Source organism: Malaclemys terrapin (assembly GCF_027887155.1).
Source record: "Malaclemys terrapin pileata isolate rMalTer1 chromosome 20 unlocalized genomic scaffold, rMalTer1.hap1 SUPER_20_unloc_1, whole genome shotgun sequence".
Lineage (NCBI taxonomy): Eukaryota > Metazoa > Chordata > Testudines > Emydidae > Malaclemys > Malaclemys terrapin.
The window spans coordinates 156,282-169,296 of record NW_026530188.1 but is presented as its reverse complement, the minus strand read 5'-3'; the positions used below and the strand labels follow the sequence as shown (position 1 = coordinate 169,296).

The 13,015-nt window shown below is 66.4% G+C and overlaps 2 protein-coding genes across 4 annotated transcripts; both read left to right on the top strand.

Moving 5' to 3' along the window:
• The first annotated feature begins 972 nt into the window (after window positions 1-972).
• TAFAZZIN (tafazzin, phospholipid-lysophospholipid transacylase) lies at window positions 973-6,094 on the top strand. Of its 3 annotated transcripts, none has more exons than XM_054014920.1 (11): window positions 973-1,077; window positions 1,417-1,536; window positions 1,917-2,045; window positions 2,279-2,324; window positions 2,579-2,664; window positions 3,394-3,474; window positions 3,737-3,778; window positions 3,855-3,917; window positions 4,308-4,360; window positions 4,592-4,669; window positions 5,189-6,094. In XM_054014920.1, the coding sequence occupies exons 2-11, from the start codon at window positions 1,428-1,430 to the stop codon at window positions 5,288-5,290; spliced, it is 789 nt and encodes a 262-aa protein (XP_053870895.1). In that variant the 5' UTR covers window positions 973-1,077; window positions 1,417-1,427; the 3' UTR covers window positions 5,291-6,094. The 3 variants fall into 3 exon arrangements, with proteins under 3 accessions (XP_053870895.1, XP_053870897.1, XP_053870896.1); XM_054014921.1 differs by having other exon boundaries at window positions 1,002-1,038; XM_054014922.1 differs by lacking the exon at window positions 3,394-3,474.
• Window positions 6,095-6,881: 787 nt separating this feature from the next.
• ATP6AP1 (ATPase H+ transporting accessory protein 1) lies at window positions 6,882-12,634 on the top strand. Its single transcript, XM_054014916.1, has 10 exons — window positions 6,882-6,993; window positions 7,384-7,510; window positions 9,157-9,231; window positions 9,436-9,629; window positions 10,168-10,208; window positions 10,487-10,572; window positions 10,827-11,074; window positions 11,270-11,317; window positions 11,691-11,925; window positions 12,008-12,634. The coding sequence occupies exons 1-10, from the start codon at window positions 6,905-6,907 to the stop codon at window positions 12,215-12,217; spliced, it is 1,353 nt and encodes a 450-aa protein (XP_053870891.1). The 5' UTR covers window positions 6,882-6,904; the 3' UTR covers window positions 12,218-12,634.
• The last annotated feature ends 381 nt before the right edge of the window (window positions 12,635-13,015 follow it).

The window sequence follows — 13,015 nt, the reverse complement described above, 5'->3', positions numbered from 1 at the left end:
GTTTTGATTGAACCAACATGTACAAGGTGCGAGGCGGCACCTTACTACGTAGAGGGGTTGCACCTTAATACGTCAGGAGTGATGTGTAACTTGTTTGTACCCGTGTATAAAAATGTATCCCTGGGGTGGTGTCTTTGTCCGGCCACGGGGGCAGTGGAAAGTCCCGCCACTGAGCTGGGTCCTTGCCAAGAGACATGCCCGGTAGACTAAGTAATCTACGGGGAACTGCAATTGTGTCCGAGGTCGCAATAAACCTGGCCGAGGTTCCTTTGTAGCTTACTAGACTCTGTGGTCATTGGGGGTTCTCGTCGGGTTTGCTGGGTCAGCTATCTGCAGAGCTGGGGCAGCACACAGAGGGAACACACACACGCAGCTGAGAGATATCAACAGGAGAAAGCAGAAGCACCACCCCGGTAGCCTCTCACAACACCCCCAACAGGGCCTGGCAGGAGAACACGGGCTAACACGCACCCACACGGAGGGGACGTGTCGCCGTGCGGTCCCGGGGTGCAGTGTTTGGGGGTGACGTCACCACGCGAGGGCACCACCCCGCCTGACCCTGGCGTTGCTACGGCGTCGCGTGTGGCCAAGACCTCGCCGGATTTGCTGTGATGTCACAGCGCCTAACTGTGACATCACCAGATCTGTCACGATGGCGTTGTGGGTGGTCGTGATGTCACCGCAGAAGGTGGTGATGTCACTACATCTGATTATGACATCATCAGATCTGGCCTGATGTCATGCTGCCGCCCCTGGGGGCGCTCCTGCCAGCACGTCCTGCTTCTCTATGCTGCCTCCTGCCCCGGGCCGCTCTAGCCGCCCGGCTCGGCTCGGCTCGTCTGCCCTGGGGGGAGGGGCCGGTCGCGCCGCCGCTCTCTATGGTCGCGAACCCGGAAGTTGGGCGCTCTACCCATCGCATCTCGTATGCTCCGAGTCCTCCAAGCCTCTTCGCGGCGCTGTGCGACACCTGCATTTGCGGCCGGGCCGGGCGCGCTTTACGACCGGAGGGGCCGCCCGTGGCCGGCGGCATTCGCGACAGTGGGGAGAAGGCGGGGGCGCTTTACAGCCGCGGGGGAGGTGGGGATGGGGGTGGGGAGGGGGAGGAGGAGGAGGAGGAGGGGAGGCAATGGGGGGAGGGGATGGAAGGGGCTGGCGGGTTGGAGGGGAGGGGCGATGTGGTGGAAGGAGGCGGGGCGACGGGGGAGGGGAGGGGCGATGTGGTGGAAGGGGGCGGGGCGATGTGGTGGGGGGCGGGGCACTTTACAGCCACAGGGGAGGTGGAGGTGGAGGTGGAGGTGGGGGTGGGGGTGGGGGTGGGGAGGAGGGGGGACAATGGAGGGAGGGGCGATGTGAAAGGGGCGGGGCGATGTGGGCGAGTGACTGCAGCCCCCTTGTGACCCCAGCGTGTCCCCGCAGGGGGCGGTACGATGCCCCTGGAGGTGTCTTGGCCCTTTCCACCGGCCCCGCGGCTGCCCTGGACCCTGGCCAGTCGCCTGATCACCGGCCTGGTGGGCACCTACAGCTGCTTCTGGACAAGTGAGTGCTGCCCCCCCCCCGACCCACACACTGACCCCCCCACCCTGAGCTCCCCCTGCCTTCACCCCCTCCACCCCAGGACCCCCCATCCTGCATCCCCCCACCCTGAGCTCCCCCCTATCCTGCACCCCCCCGCCCCAGGGTCCTCTGGACCCACACACTGCCCCCCCCATCTTGAGCCTCCCTGCCCTGCACCTCCCACCGCACTCCCGCCCTGCTTCCCAGACCCACGCACTGCCCCTCCACCCCGAGCTCCCCCCTGCCCTCCACTGTCCTGCTCCTGTACTCCAATCATCCAGGCCACTGGGGGTGGGGGAGCCCAGCACGGGTCTCCCCTGGCTGCTCCCCCCACATCTAAGTTGTCCCCCCCCTCCCTGCAGGGCGCATGAACCGGCTGCGGGTCCATAACAAGGAGGTTCTGTACGATTTGGTCGAGCGGCGCCAGCCCGGCACCCCCCTCATCACCGTGTCCAACCACCAGTCCTGCATGGATGACCCCCACCTCTGGGGTAGGCGCTGGGTGCAGGGGGCCCCATCTCTGGGGGGACCCCTGGAGAGTGTGGCTGGGAGGGAGGGGGCAGGGCAGAGACACTTTTGTCAGGGGAGGGGGGCTGGTTCTCAGTGTTATTTCTGCTCCCCCCGGAGAGAACAGACCCCTCCCCCACATCAGTTATCTCCCCTGAGTGGGGGGGTCTGGCTGAGATTCCCCCAGTAATTGTTCTCCCCTGCCCCCAATTTCCAGGTATATTGAAGCTTCGGCACGTCTGGAACGTGAAGAAGATGCGCTGGTGAGTGGGGGGGCTGTATGAGGGGAGTTTGTGGGGAACCCCTCCCCATCAATTGTCCCCATAACCTCCCTGAAGGGGCCCTCACCCACTACATCAGGGGGCCCACATTGTGCTGGAGGGTCCGAGGCAGGCTGGCCTACAGGGGTTCCCCACCCCGCTGCCCTCTGTCCAGTGGGGGAGGGGCCAGCAGTGCTGCGGGGTGATTGTGGTTCTCCCCCCACACACCATTTATATGTTATCTGCTCCCCTCTCAGGACCCCCACGGCCGCTGACATCTGCTTCACCCGAGAGTTGCATTCGCGCTTCTTCAGCCTGGGTCAGTGCGTCCCCGTGTGCCGAGGTGAGGGTGGCAGGCGGAGGGGCTGGCCTGGGGGGGGCACATGGGGCCGGGCCCGGGGAGTTGGGAGATACATGTGGGAGAGGGGACTGGGGGGGAGGGATAGCTCAGTGGTTTGAGCATTGGCCTGTTAAACCCAGGGTTGTGAGCTCAATCCTTGAGGGGGCCACTTGGGGATCTGGGGCAAAATCAGTACTTGGTCCTGCTAGTGAAGGCAGGGGGCTGGACTCAAAGACCTTTCAAGGTCCCTTCCAGTTCTAGGAGATAGGATATCTCCATTAATGTAAAGCAACAGAGGGTCCTGTGGCACCTTTGAGACTAACAGAAGTATTGGGAGCATAAGCTTTCGTGGGTAAGAACCTCACTTCTTACCCACGAAAGCTTATGCTCCCAATACTTCTGTTAGTCTCAAAGGTGCCACAGGACCCTCTGTTGCTTTTTACAGATTCAGACTAACACGGCTACCCCTCTGATACTTGATTCCATTAATTTATTTATTTTATTTAGACTAGGCTAGGGGGAGAGGGGGATACGGGGGTGTGTGTGGCTGGGGTCACATGGGACACTGAGGCACCCGGAGGCAGGAGTTGGAGGGGAAGAGGCTGAGGGGAAAATGCGGGGGGTGAGGGAGCTGTGGCAGAGGCCGGCGCAGGGTGGGGGGACCAGCTGAGGGAGGGAGGGTGCAGCTGAGGGGGACCTGTGGGCCAGGGTCTAATGGCACTGCCCCCCCAGGGGATGGCGTCTATCAGAAGGGGATGGATTTCATCCTGGAGAAGCTCAACCGCGGGGACTGGGTGCACATCTTCCCTGAGGGTAACTCTGGGCAGGGGCCGTGGGGGAGGAGCTGGGCACAGCCCCTTTGGGCTTGCTCATTTTGGGGGAGAACAACATGGGGGGCGAGGGGTAGGACTGTGCTGCACGGGGGGGGGGGGGGGGGGGGACACCGCAGAATAGCCGGCCCAGCCAGTTAAGGGGGGGTGGAGGAGCCCTGATTGGGGCCCAAGCACGGTTGGCGGGGGGGCCGTCAGGGGGTCTCCTTGTGTCCCCCAACCCACCTCTCTCTTCTCACTCCCAGGCAAGGTGAACATGAGCCAGGAATTCATGCGCTTCAAGTGGGGTGAGTGCATGAGGGGAAGTGGGCTGGGGAAGGGGGAGGGCTGCCCTTTCTAACTCCTCCTCGCTCTGCCCCCTAGGGATCGGGCGACTCCTGGCCGAGTGCCGGCAGCACCCCGTCATCCTGCCCCTCTGGCACGTTGGTGAGGCTTTGCTGGGCCCCCCAAATCTCCTGTCAGCCAAGAGGAAGGGGGGCTGCTAGCAGGGGGGATATGGTGGGTGGGGCTGGAGAGCATGGTGCAGTGGGGTCATTAGCTGGGGGCGGTGGTTAGCTGGGAGCGTGGGGCTGGGGAGTATGGGGCTGAGAGGGTGGTGGCTGGTTGGGGGAGGGGGGCATGGGGAGCGTGGGGCTGGGGGAGTGGTGGTTAGCTGCGGGAGGGGGGCATGGGGAGCGTTGGGCTGGGGGGGGGGTTAGCTGGGGGAGGGAGGCATGGGGAGCGTGGGGCTGGGTGGGCCGGGTTAGGTGGATAACCTGCAGGGGGAGTGAGGGGGATTGGAGTCCCCCCCCACGTCTCTAACATTCTCCCCCCCAGGTCTGAACGATGTGCTGCCCAACACCCCCCCGTATGTGCCGCGTGTCGGCCAGGTGGGTATTGGGCTGCCTGCTGGGGGGGTGCGGAGTGGAGCCCTTTCCCCTCCCGCTGCACTGGGTAGGCCCTATGTAAACATCAGCTGGCGGGGCGGGGTGTCGGAGGTTGGGAGCTCCCTGCCATGGGTCGGGAGGCAGGGGGGTGGCTCTTCACGTTGGGGGGCGGGTTCGGGGGGAGGGGGCAGGGGCAGCAGCAGGGTCCCCACTCACCCTGGTGTGTCCCCCCAGCGGATCACTGTTCTCATCGGGAAACCATTCAGCGTCCGGCCCGTGCTGGAGCGTCTCCAGGCTGAGAACAAGTCAGCGGTGAGCTGGGGGTCATGGGGGGGCCCTGTGTTTGTGTGGGGTGCAGGGAGTGACCCATGGGGAGGGGGATAGTGACCAGCTGGGGGAGACCTGGTGAGTCTGGGGGGCAGTGTCTTGGGTGTGGGGGCGTGTGGGGGTGTGGGACAGTGTGTCTGGGGGGGAAGTCTGGTGGGCGGGGTGGGAGGTGTCTGGGGGGTGGGGGTGTCTGGTGGGCGGGGTGGGGGGGTGTCTGGGGGCGGGGGTGTGTGTGGGCATGTGGGACAGTGTGTCTGGTGGGCGGGGTGGGGGTGTCTGGTGGGCGGGGTGGGGGGGTGTCTGGGGGCGGGGGGTATCTGGGGGGCTGGGACAGTGTGTCTGGTGGACGGGGTGGGGGGGTGTCTGGTGGGCAGGGTGGGGGGTGTCTGGGGGGGGTGTCTGGTGGCGGGGGTGTCTGGTGGGCGGGGTGGGGGGTGTCTGGGGGTGTTTGTGTCTGGGGGCGGGGGTGTGTCTGGGAGCCCTGACCCCCCCGTCCCTCCCCAGGTGGAGATGCGCAAGGCGCTGACGGATTTCATCCAGGGCGAGATCCAGGTGCTGAAGGGCCAGGCCGAGCGGTTGCATCAGACGTTCCAGTGGCAGAGATAGCCCGGGGGGGGTGGGGGGGGCTGGCCTCCCTGCCCCACAGCTCCGCCCCACTCACCGGCCTCCCTGCCCCACAGCTGTGCTCCACATGCACGCCGGCACCTCCCCTCTTCCCCACATGCTGGCAGGCTGGCACCTCCCTGCCCGACACATCTGCCCCACATGCCAGCCGGCTGGCCCATTCCTCTCCTCCCCCCCCCCACTCACCGGCAGGCCGGTCCCTCCCAATCTGACACCTCTGCCCCACATGCTGGCTCCTCTCCTCTGCCTCACATGCCAGCCAGCTGGCCCATTCCCTGGCCCACTCGCTGGCTGACTGGCCATCCCCGCCCCCCGTGATAGGAGATTGTCCCATTGCTGGGGCTGCCCCTCACCTGCTATGGGGCAGGGTCTGGCTGAGCAGCCCACATGTAGGGACCTCCTGGAAGCCATTGGAGCCTCCTGTCCCCCTGGACTCTTCCTGTGGCCCCCCTGGACCGTACTGGTGAAAGCCTTACAAAGGGGGGGCAGCCCCTGAGGGGCTGCTGGCCACACCCCATCCAAGCTGTGGGGGCCCCGCTGGGTCAGGCTGGATTGGAAGGGGTGTTTCCTCCTGGGGGGGGAATACCCCCCCCCAACATGCATGGGGGTCAAAGTGGGCTGCTGGCTCAACTCCCCTAAATCATGCAGAAAGACAATGACTTGCATGAGTCAGGATGGGGGCCCCACCAGCATCCCCCTTCTCCTGCTCCCTGCGGTCCCTGACACCCAGCCCTCCCCCCCATTTTTTTTACGCTGGACTTTTCCAATAAAGGATTTTAACCCTGATGTCGGAGTGGAGACTGTCCCAGGGCTGGGGGGTGGCAGAGGGGGCTGCGGTAATGGGGGGCTGAGGGTGGGGGAGCTTGGTGTTTGGCTTAAGGGGGAGGGATCTGGGCCAGGACAGGGGCTGCCCTCCTGCCCCTTCCCTCAGCCAGCGCCCAGGCTGGAGGCAAGACCTGGCTCTGGTGGGCGCCGGCTTAGCCAGCTGGTCCAGCAGCCATGGTGGCAGCCGCCCCGGCGCTTGGCAGGCCTGCTTCAGCCAAGGCAGGGACGGGGCGCTGGGGGTGGGGGGCCGTGGGGGCGGGAGGAGAAGCCGGCAGAGCTGGTGGGCACCGTGCTGGCCGGAACGTGGCTGGGGACTGCGAGCTGGCTCCGGCCCCCTGTGTTTGTAGCACCCCGTGGCTGTGACTCGGTTTCCCCACCCGCCGGGTGTACAGGGGTTCAAGTCTCCCGGCGATGGGTGGTTGGGGCCTGACCCCCAAGTAACCGTGGGGGCTGAGCTGCTGGGTCCTTCCCCTGTGGGGCCCTGGGGGGAGCAGCCCCCCAACATCCCCTCTCCTGGGGGGCAGCCCCCCAACATCCCCTCTCCTGGGGCGTAGCGGGGCGCTGCTATTGGCTGGCTCTCCGCTTCCCCGCGCTGTGATTGGTCGCCGTTGGCGCGGCCCGCGCTGTGATTGGCGGGGTGGGGCGGCCATTGCTGTGATAGGCGTAGCGAGGCAGGGCAGCCCGCGCTGTGATTGGCAGGAGGGGTCAAGGGGCGGGGCGGCGGCAGTGGCCAAGGCCCGGTGGCGGACGCCGGTGGGGACAGTGCCCAAGATGGCGGCGGCGCAGCTGGTGCTTGCGGGGCTGGTGCTGGGGGCGGCGCGCGCCGAGCGGGTCCCGCTGCTGGGCTGGTCCGGCCACAGGTGGGGGCGGGGCCGGGCGGGGGCAGTGGGGGGGGGGGTCTCTGCCTGGGGGGGGTCATTGCTTGGGGGGGGCGGGGGCAGTGAGGGGGGGGTCTCTGCCTGGGGGGCGGGGGCAGTGAGGGGGGCTCTCTGCCTGGGGGGCGGGGCCGGGCGGGGGCAGTGGGGGGGGGTCTCTGCTGGGGGGCGGGGGGGTCATTGCTGGAGGGGCGGGGGCAGTGAGGGGGGGGTCTCTGCCTGGGGGGCGGGGCCGGGCGGGGGGGGTCATTGGTTCGGGGGGGTCTCTGCCGGGGCTGGGGGGGGGGTCATTGCTTGGGGGGGCAGTGAGGGGGGCTCTCTGCTGGGGGGCAGGGTGGCGCTGTCGCCCTCTGACCCTCCTGTGTCCCCCCCCAGCTCCCTCTGGCCCCCCCTGGCCGACAGCTACGAGGGACACGTGGTCGGCGCGGCCCAGCTGAGTGCGCTCCTCACCCCTGCGCTGGAGCGGGGCCCCCGCAATGTCCTGCTCTTCCTGCAGGAGCGGGTGAGACCCTAGCGCAGCCGGGCCCCCCTAGCGCCCCATGCTTCTTCCTCCCCAGTCCTGTCCTCCCAGCCCCCCCGCCTCTTCCCTCCCCAGTCCTGTCCCCCCGTCTCTTCCCTGTCCCCCCGTCTCTTCCCCACCCCCCCTGCCCGGCCTCTGGGTCCCCTCGGCCCCCCCATGTCTCTTCTCCCCCGTCCCCCTGCCTCTTCCCCCCCCAAGCTGGGTCCCTCCGGCCCCTGGGCACCCCTTCCTCTTCCCCCCACTGGCCTCTGGGCTCCCCAGCACAGGCCCCCCCCATGTCTTCTCTGCCCGGCCTCTGGGCCCCCTAGTACAGCCAGCCGGCCCCCCGTGTCCTTGGAGAGGCCCTGCCTGGCCTCTGCCCTCCCCCTCCCCCCACATACAGCTGCCCCCCATGCCCAAATGGGCAATGGCGGCCCAGGCAGGAGTACCGGGGAAAGGGATCTGGGGCTGTCAGTGGATCACAAGCTAAATATGAGTCAATAAGGCTACACTGCGGGGGAGCCAATATCGTGCTGGGCTGTGTCAGCAGGAGTGTCGCAGGCCAGACACCAGCAGTGATTCTGCCCCCGCTCACAAGGCCCCGGCTGCGGGCCTGTGTCCAGAGCTGGGCCCCGCGGTTCAGGAAAGACCTGGGCAAACTGGAGACCGTCCAGAGAGCAAAACACAGATCTGAGGGCTAGAAAACATGGCGCTATGCGGGTAAGACTGAAGCCCCTGGTTTTAGTTTGGAGAAGAGAGGCTTTGGGGGGCGTTAGGGAAAACTTCCTGTCAGGGTGGCTAAGCGCTGGAACAAATCGCCCCGGGGGGGCTGTGGGGGCTTTTAAAAGCAGGTTGGACAAACCCTTGTCAGGGATGGGATGGGCTGGGCTGGATGATCCTTAGCCCTGCCATAAGTGCAGGGGACCGGACTGGAGACCTCTTGAGGTCCCTTCCAGTCCTAGGATTCTATGTCCCCCTGTGGGGGTCCCCTTACCTGGCCTCTGGGCCCCCTGAAATACAGGGAGCCCTACAAGGTCCCAGGGGGTCCCCCCTGCCTGGCCTCTGGGCCCCCCAAATACCCTTTGGCCCTAAAGATTCCCGTCTTCCTGCCCCAGTGAACCCCACAACACCCCTGCCCCCCAAGTACCTCGGCCTTCTACTGTCCCCCCCACAATGCACTTATCTGTCTTGCTCCTACCCCGCTGTGCTCGTGGGGCTCAGCCTGGGGGTTCTGGCCTGGGGCAGCAGCTGGGTGCTTCCGCCTGTTGCCAGGTGGGTTGGGGGTCTGTGGGGGAGCCTCCCGACTGCTGGGGTGTCTGGGGTCCCCAGCTCCCTGGGGACTATGGGGGCAATTACTTTGGCGGGGGGCAGCCCCACAGGGCTCCCAGAATCCAGCCCGGGCCCTGTCACTGGGGGGTGGGAGGGGGAGGAGGTTGCTCCTGCTTGTCCTCTCCCCTCACAGCCCCTCTGTAAGGGGAAGTGAGCCCAGCCCATCATGTGATCAGTGACTGATCTCCCTATGAGATTCCAGCTTCTGTACTACCCCCTTCCCCCAAATAATACATGTATCATGCCCAGTGGGGAGGGAGCTGGGCCTGGGGGGGGCCTCAAATCACCCCCCATTAATGTCCTTTTGCCCCCCTGCCCAGCTCAGCCTGGAGGATTTCACAGCGTATGGGGGGGTCTTCGGCAACAAGCCCGACAGCGCTTTCCCCAGCCTGGAGGTGAGCAAGGGGGGTCCGGACAGAACTGGTGGGGCTGGGAGGGGGATAGGTGGCGGGGCCGTGGCTCAGGAGTGAGAGGCCGTGATGGGGCTGTGGGTTGGGGGGTGGCAGGTTCTGCAGGGTGGGGTAAGGGACCCTGATGGTCGGGGGTGAAGGGCTGTGGGTCAGGTGCCTGTCTCTAACTCTTCCCTCCCCCACACACAGAGCGCCCTGGCGGGGGCCCCCTCAACACTGGTGCTCCCAGCTGTGCAGGGGGCGGCGGCTGCCAGCGTCTTGGGGCTGCTGAAAGAGAAGATGGGGCTGAGCCCCCTGCATGTGGAGCCGGGCACCCTGAGGGAGCTTCGCCTCAATGCCAGCCTGCCCGCCCTGCTGCTGGTGCGGCTGCCCTACACCGCTGGGTACGTGCCCCATGTCTCTGTCCCCCGGCCTGGCCTGCCCGGCCTGCTGCTGGTGCGGCTGCCCTACACCGCTGGGTATGTGCCCCCCTGGCCTGGCCTGCCCGCCCTGCTGCTGGTGCGGCTGCCCTACACCGCTGGGTACGTCCCCCCTGGCCTGGCCTGCCCGCCCTGCTGCTGGTGCGGCTGCCCTACACCGCTGGGTACGTGCCCCATGTCTCTGTCCCCCGGCCTGGCCTGCCCGGCCTGCTGCTGGTGCGGCTGCCCTACACCGCTGGGTATGTGCCCCCCTGGCCTGGCCTGGCCTGCCCGCCCTGCTGCTGGTCCAGCTGCCCCTTGTTCATGCCACGGCCTGGCCTGCCTGCCCTGCACTGCCCAGGTCTGTGTCCATGGCTCTGGGTTCACCCCTTGGAGAGTGGGGGGCTTGAGACGCTGTGACTGGCTGGCATGCGGGAATGTGGGGCTGGAGGTCCCAGCATGGGGACCACATGGGGGGGTGCCCTCTGGCACCTTCCCCTGATGTGCTTCTCTTCATCTCCAGCTCCAGCCTCATGGCCCCCAAGGAGGTGCTGATGAGCAACGGTGAGTCTGGCTCCCCAGGGCCCCTTCCCTACCCCAATCCTGGGTCCTCTGCCCCCCATGGCTGGGTCTTCCAGCCACCCTTTGTATCCAGGGGCCCCTCCCCTCATTGCTGGGTACTCCCCATTTCCCCCCTGAAGTGCCCAAATTGGTGTGGGGAGTATTCCCTCCACAGCCCCTGGGGTAGGGTGGGTCAGTGTTTGGGGGCTGGCTGAGGGGTTAGCTGGGGAGGCAGTGGGGCCAGGGGGCAGTGCTGTTAACCCCTGATGTGTCTGCCCCAGATGAGATCATTGGGCAGGTGCTCAGCGCCTTGAAGGAGGAGGACGTGCCCTACACGGCGCTGCTGACAGCCGGAGCCCCCTCACGGGTACATCTCTTCTCTCTTCCCCCCCCCCCCCCCGCCAGGGCCCCCTCAGGGGTATGTCCCCCCACTGACCCTCCTCCCCTGGCTGGGGGGGCCCCTTGGGTACATCCCCATATCTGGCACCCTGGCCATGCACCTCTCCTGGGTATGTCCCATTCACACTGACAACCCCCGTTCCCAGAGACCTGCCCTAACCCCTGAGCTGGGCCCCCCGGGTACTCCGCTGCCCCCCAGCTCTCACCCAGCCTTCTCCCCAGGTTCTCCGGGACGTCTCTGGGGTGGCCCCCGGGGGAGTGGGCCGCCAGCTGCTGCAGAAGCCGACCCCAGCACCAGCACAGTATCCCCCAGTGCGGTACCCCCTGACCGGTGAGCCCCGGATCCTCTTCTGGGCCCAGAACTTCTCCGTGGTCCAGGGCAGCAAGTGGGTCGACCTGACGCCCCAGACGTTCGGGGCTGAGGCCTCCGTTGATGTGAGCGGCTCATCCTGGAGCTCCAATGACTCCCGGTGAGAGTGAGGCTGCGGATCGGGAGTGAGGGGCACTGCAGTGGTGGGGGGCTTAGGCTTGGGCTACCAGGGGGTGCGGGTCAGGAGTGAGGGGCACAGGCAGAGCTGGGGGGAGCCCAGGGCTGGGCTGATAGGGGGCTGCTGGTTGGGAGTGTGGGGCACCACTGGGGTCACTGTCTCTGTTCCCCTATCCAGGCTGGTGCTGAAGTATGCGAATGTTCTGGGGTCCCCTCTGACTGTCACGTGAGTATTTGGGGGGCTGGCTAGGCCTGGGAGAGACGTGTGCTGTCTCCTGGGGGGTGTCGCTACATTGACTTGGAGGCTCTGGGGGTGCTGGGATATGTCGGGAGGTGGTAAGTGGGGGGAGGTTGCTGGTGTCTGGGGGGATCTGGCTGGATCACAGGGGATGGATCACTTGATGGTACCGGTTCTGTTCATTCTCTGGGGCCCCTGGCACTGGCCACGGTTGGAGCTTTGGGCTGACTCAGTGCTGACCCTTGGGGGTCTCTGGGGGTCTGTCTGGCCCTCAGGTGGCTTTGAGGGGCCTGGCTGAAGGCTCAGGGGGTTCTGGCTGGGGTATGTCTGGATGAGCCGTCCCTCCCCCCCGCCCCTCCAGGTTCCACATGACCAGCCGGCGGTTTCCTGTCTCGGGCCGGGACTGGTTCCAGCTGAGCCGTCTGGAGCTGGCGACGCCCTCGGCCAGGCCCACTGTCTTCAACGCCTCGCAGGTGACGGCCCCCAGCAACTATTCCTGGCACTGCGCCCACCTCAGCAGCCTGCCGGGCTTCGGGGCCGGCCTCCAGCCCCACGGCCCCAGCCCCAGCTGGGGGGTGCTGCTCCAGGATGTGCAGGTACCGGCTGGGACGCCTGGGTTCTCTCCTGGCTCGGGGGGGCTCGGAGCCTGGCTAAATCTAACCGCTTCTTCCCCCCCAGCTGCAGGGGTTCAACGTGACGGGCCTGCAGTTCTCCTACGCCAGCGACTGCGCCGGGTTCTTCGCGCCGGGCACCTGGATGGGGCTGCTCACGGCCCTGCTGCTCGGCGCTATCTTCGCCTGCGGCCTCCACATGCTGCTGGGCCTCAAGACCATGGACCGCTTCGACGACCCCAAGGGGGCCACCATCGCCGTGCCCCAGGGCGAGTAGGGTGGGGCTGGGTCCTGCTCCCCCTGAGCTGGGACCCCCAGGCTCTGCGCGGGGGCCTGAGCTGTGTGCGCCCCTCCCCCGGACCCTGCTCTTCTCTTTTCCACCCCCCTCCCCTGAGCTGGGACCCCCAGGCTCTGCAAGGGGGCCTGAGCTGTGTGTACCCCTCCCCTGGACCCTGCTCTTCTCCTCCCCCCCCCCCCCAGCTGGGACCCCCAGGCTCTGCACGGGGGCCTGAGCTGTGTGTGCCCCTCCCCAGGCTCTGTGCAGTGGGGCCCGTGTAGCCCCCCCCCCACTCTGCCCCAAGCTCCACACAAGCTCTAACCCTGCCCCCCCCACTGGGGGCTGTTTCTTATTTATTGGGGGCCCTGGCCCCCCCTCCTCTCCCCACAGCCCCTGAATAAATCGTGTCTGGGCCCAGCTGCTGTGTCCGTCTGTCTGTCCGGGGCTCGTAGGGGGCCGGGAGGGGCCTGGGACTTCTTTCTCTGGCGGAGGGAGCGGGGGTGCTGTCTCGCTGTGGGCCTCAGTTGTGGCGGAAGGATCTGGCGTAGTCATGGAGAGAAATAAACGTGGGACTTTGTTCTCTGGCGGACGGAGACAAGCTCAAGCGGCTGAGTATAGGAACTCATTTATTCGGCGGAAGAATCTGGGGCTTTTCTCTTTCGGCAGAGAAGGCTACGCTACAATATTGAACCGGGATTAGTTTTGTCGGCGGAGGGATGCGGTGCTGTATTTATTGGCGGAGGGTTCCCACCTCTGGCGGTGAAAAGGCCCTGAGCGGGGGTTTGCCTGCAGCGGAGG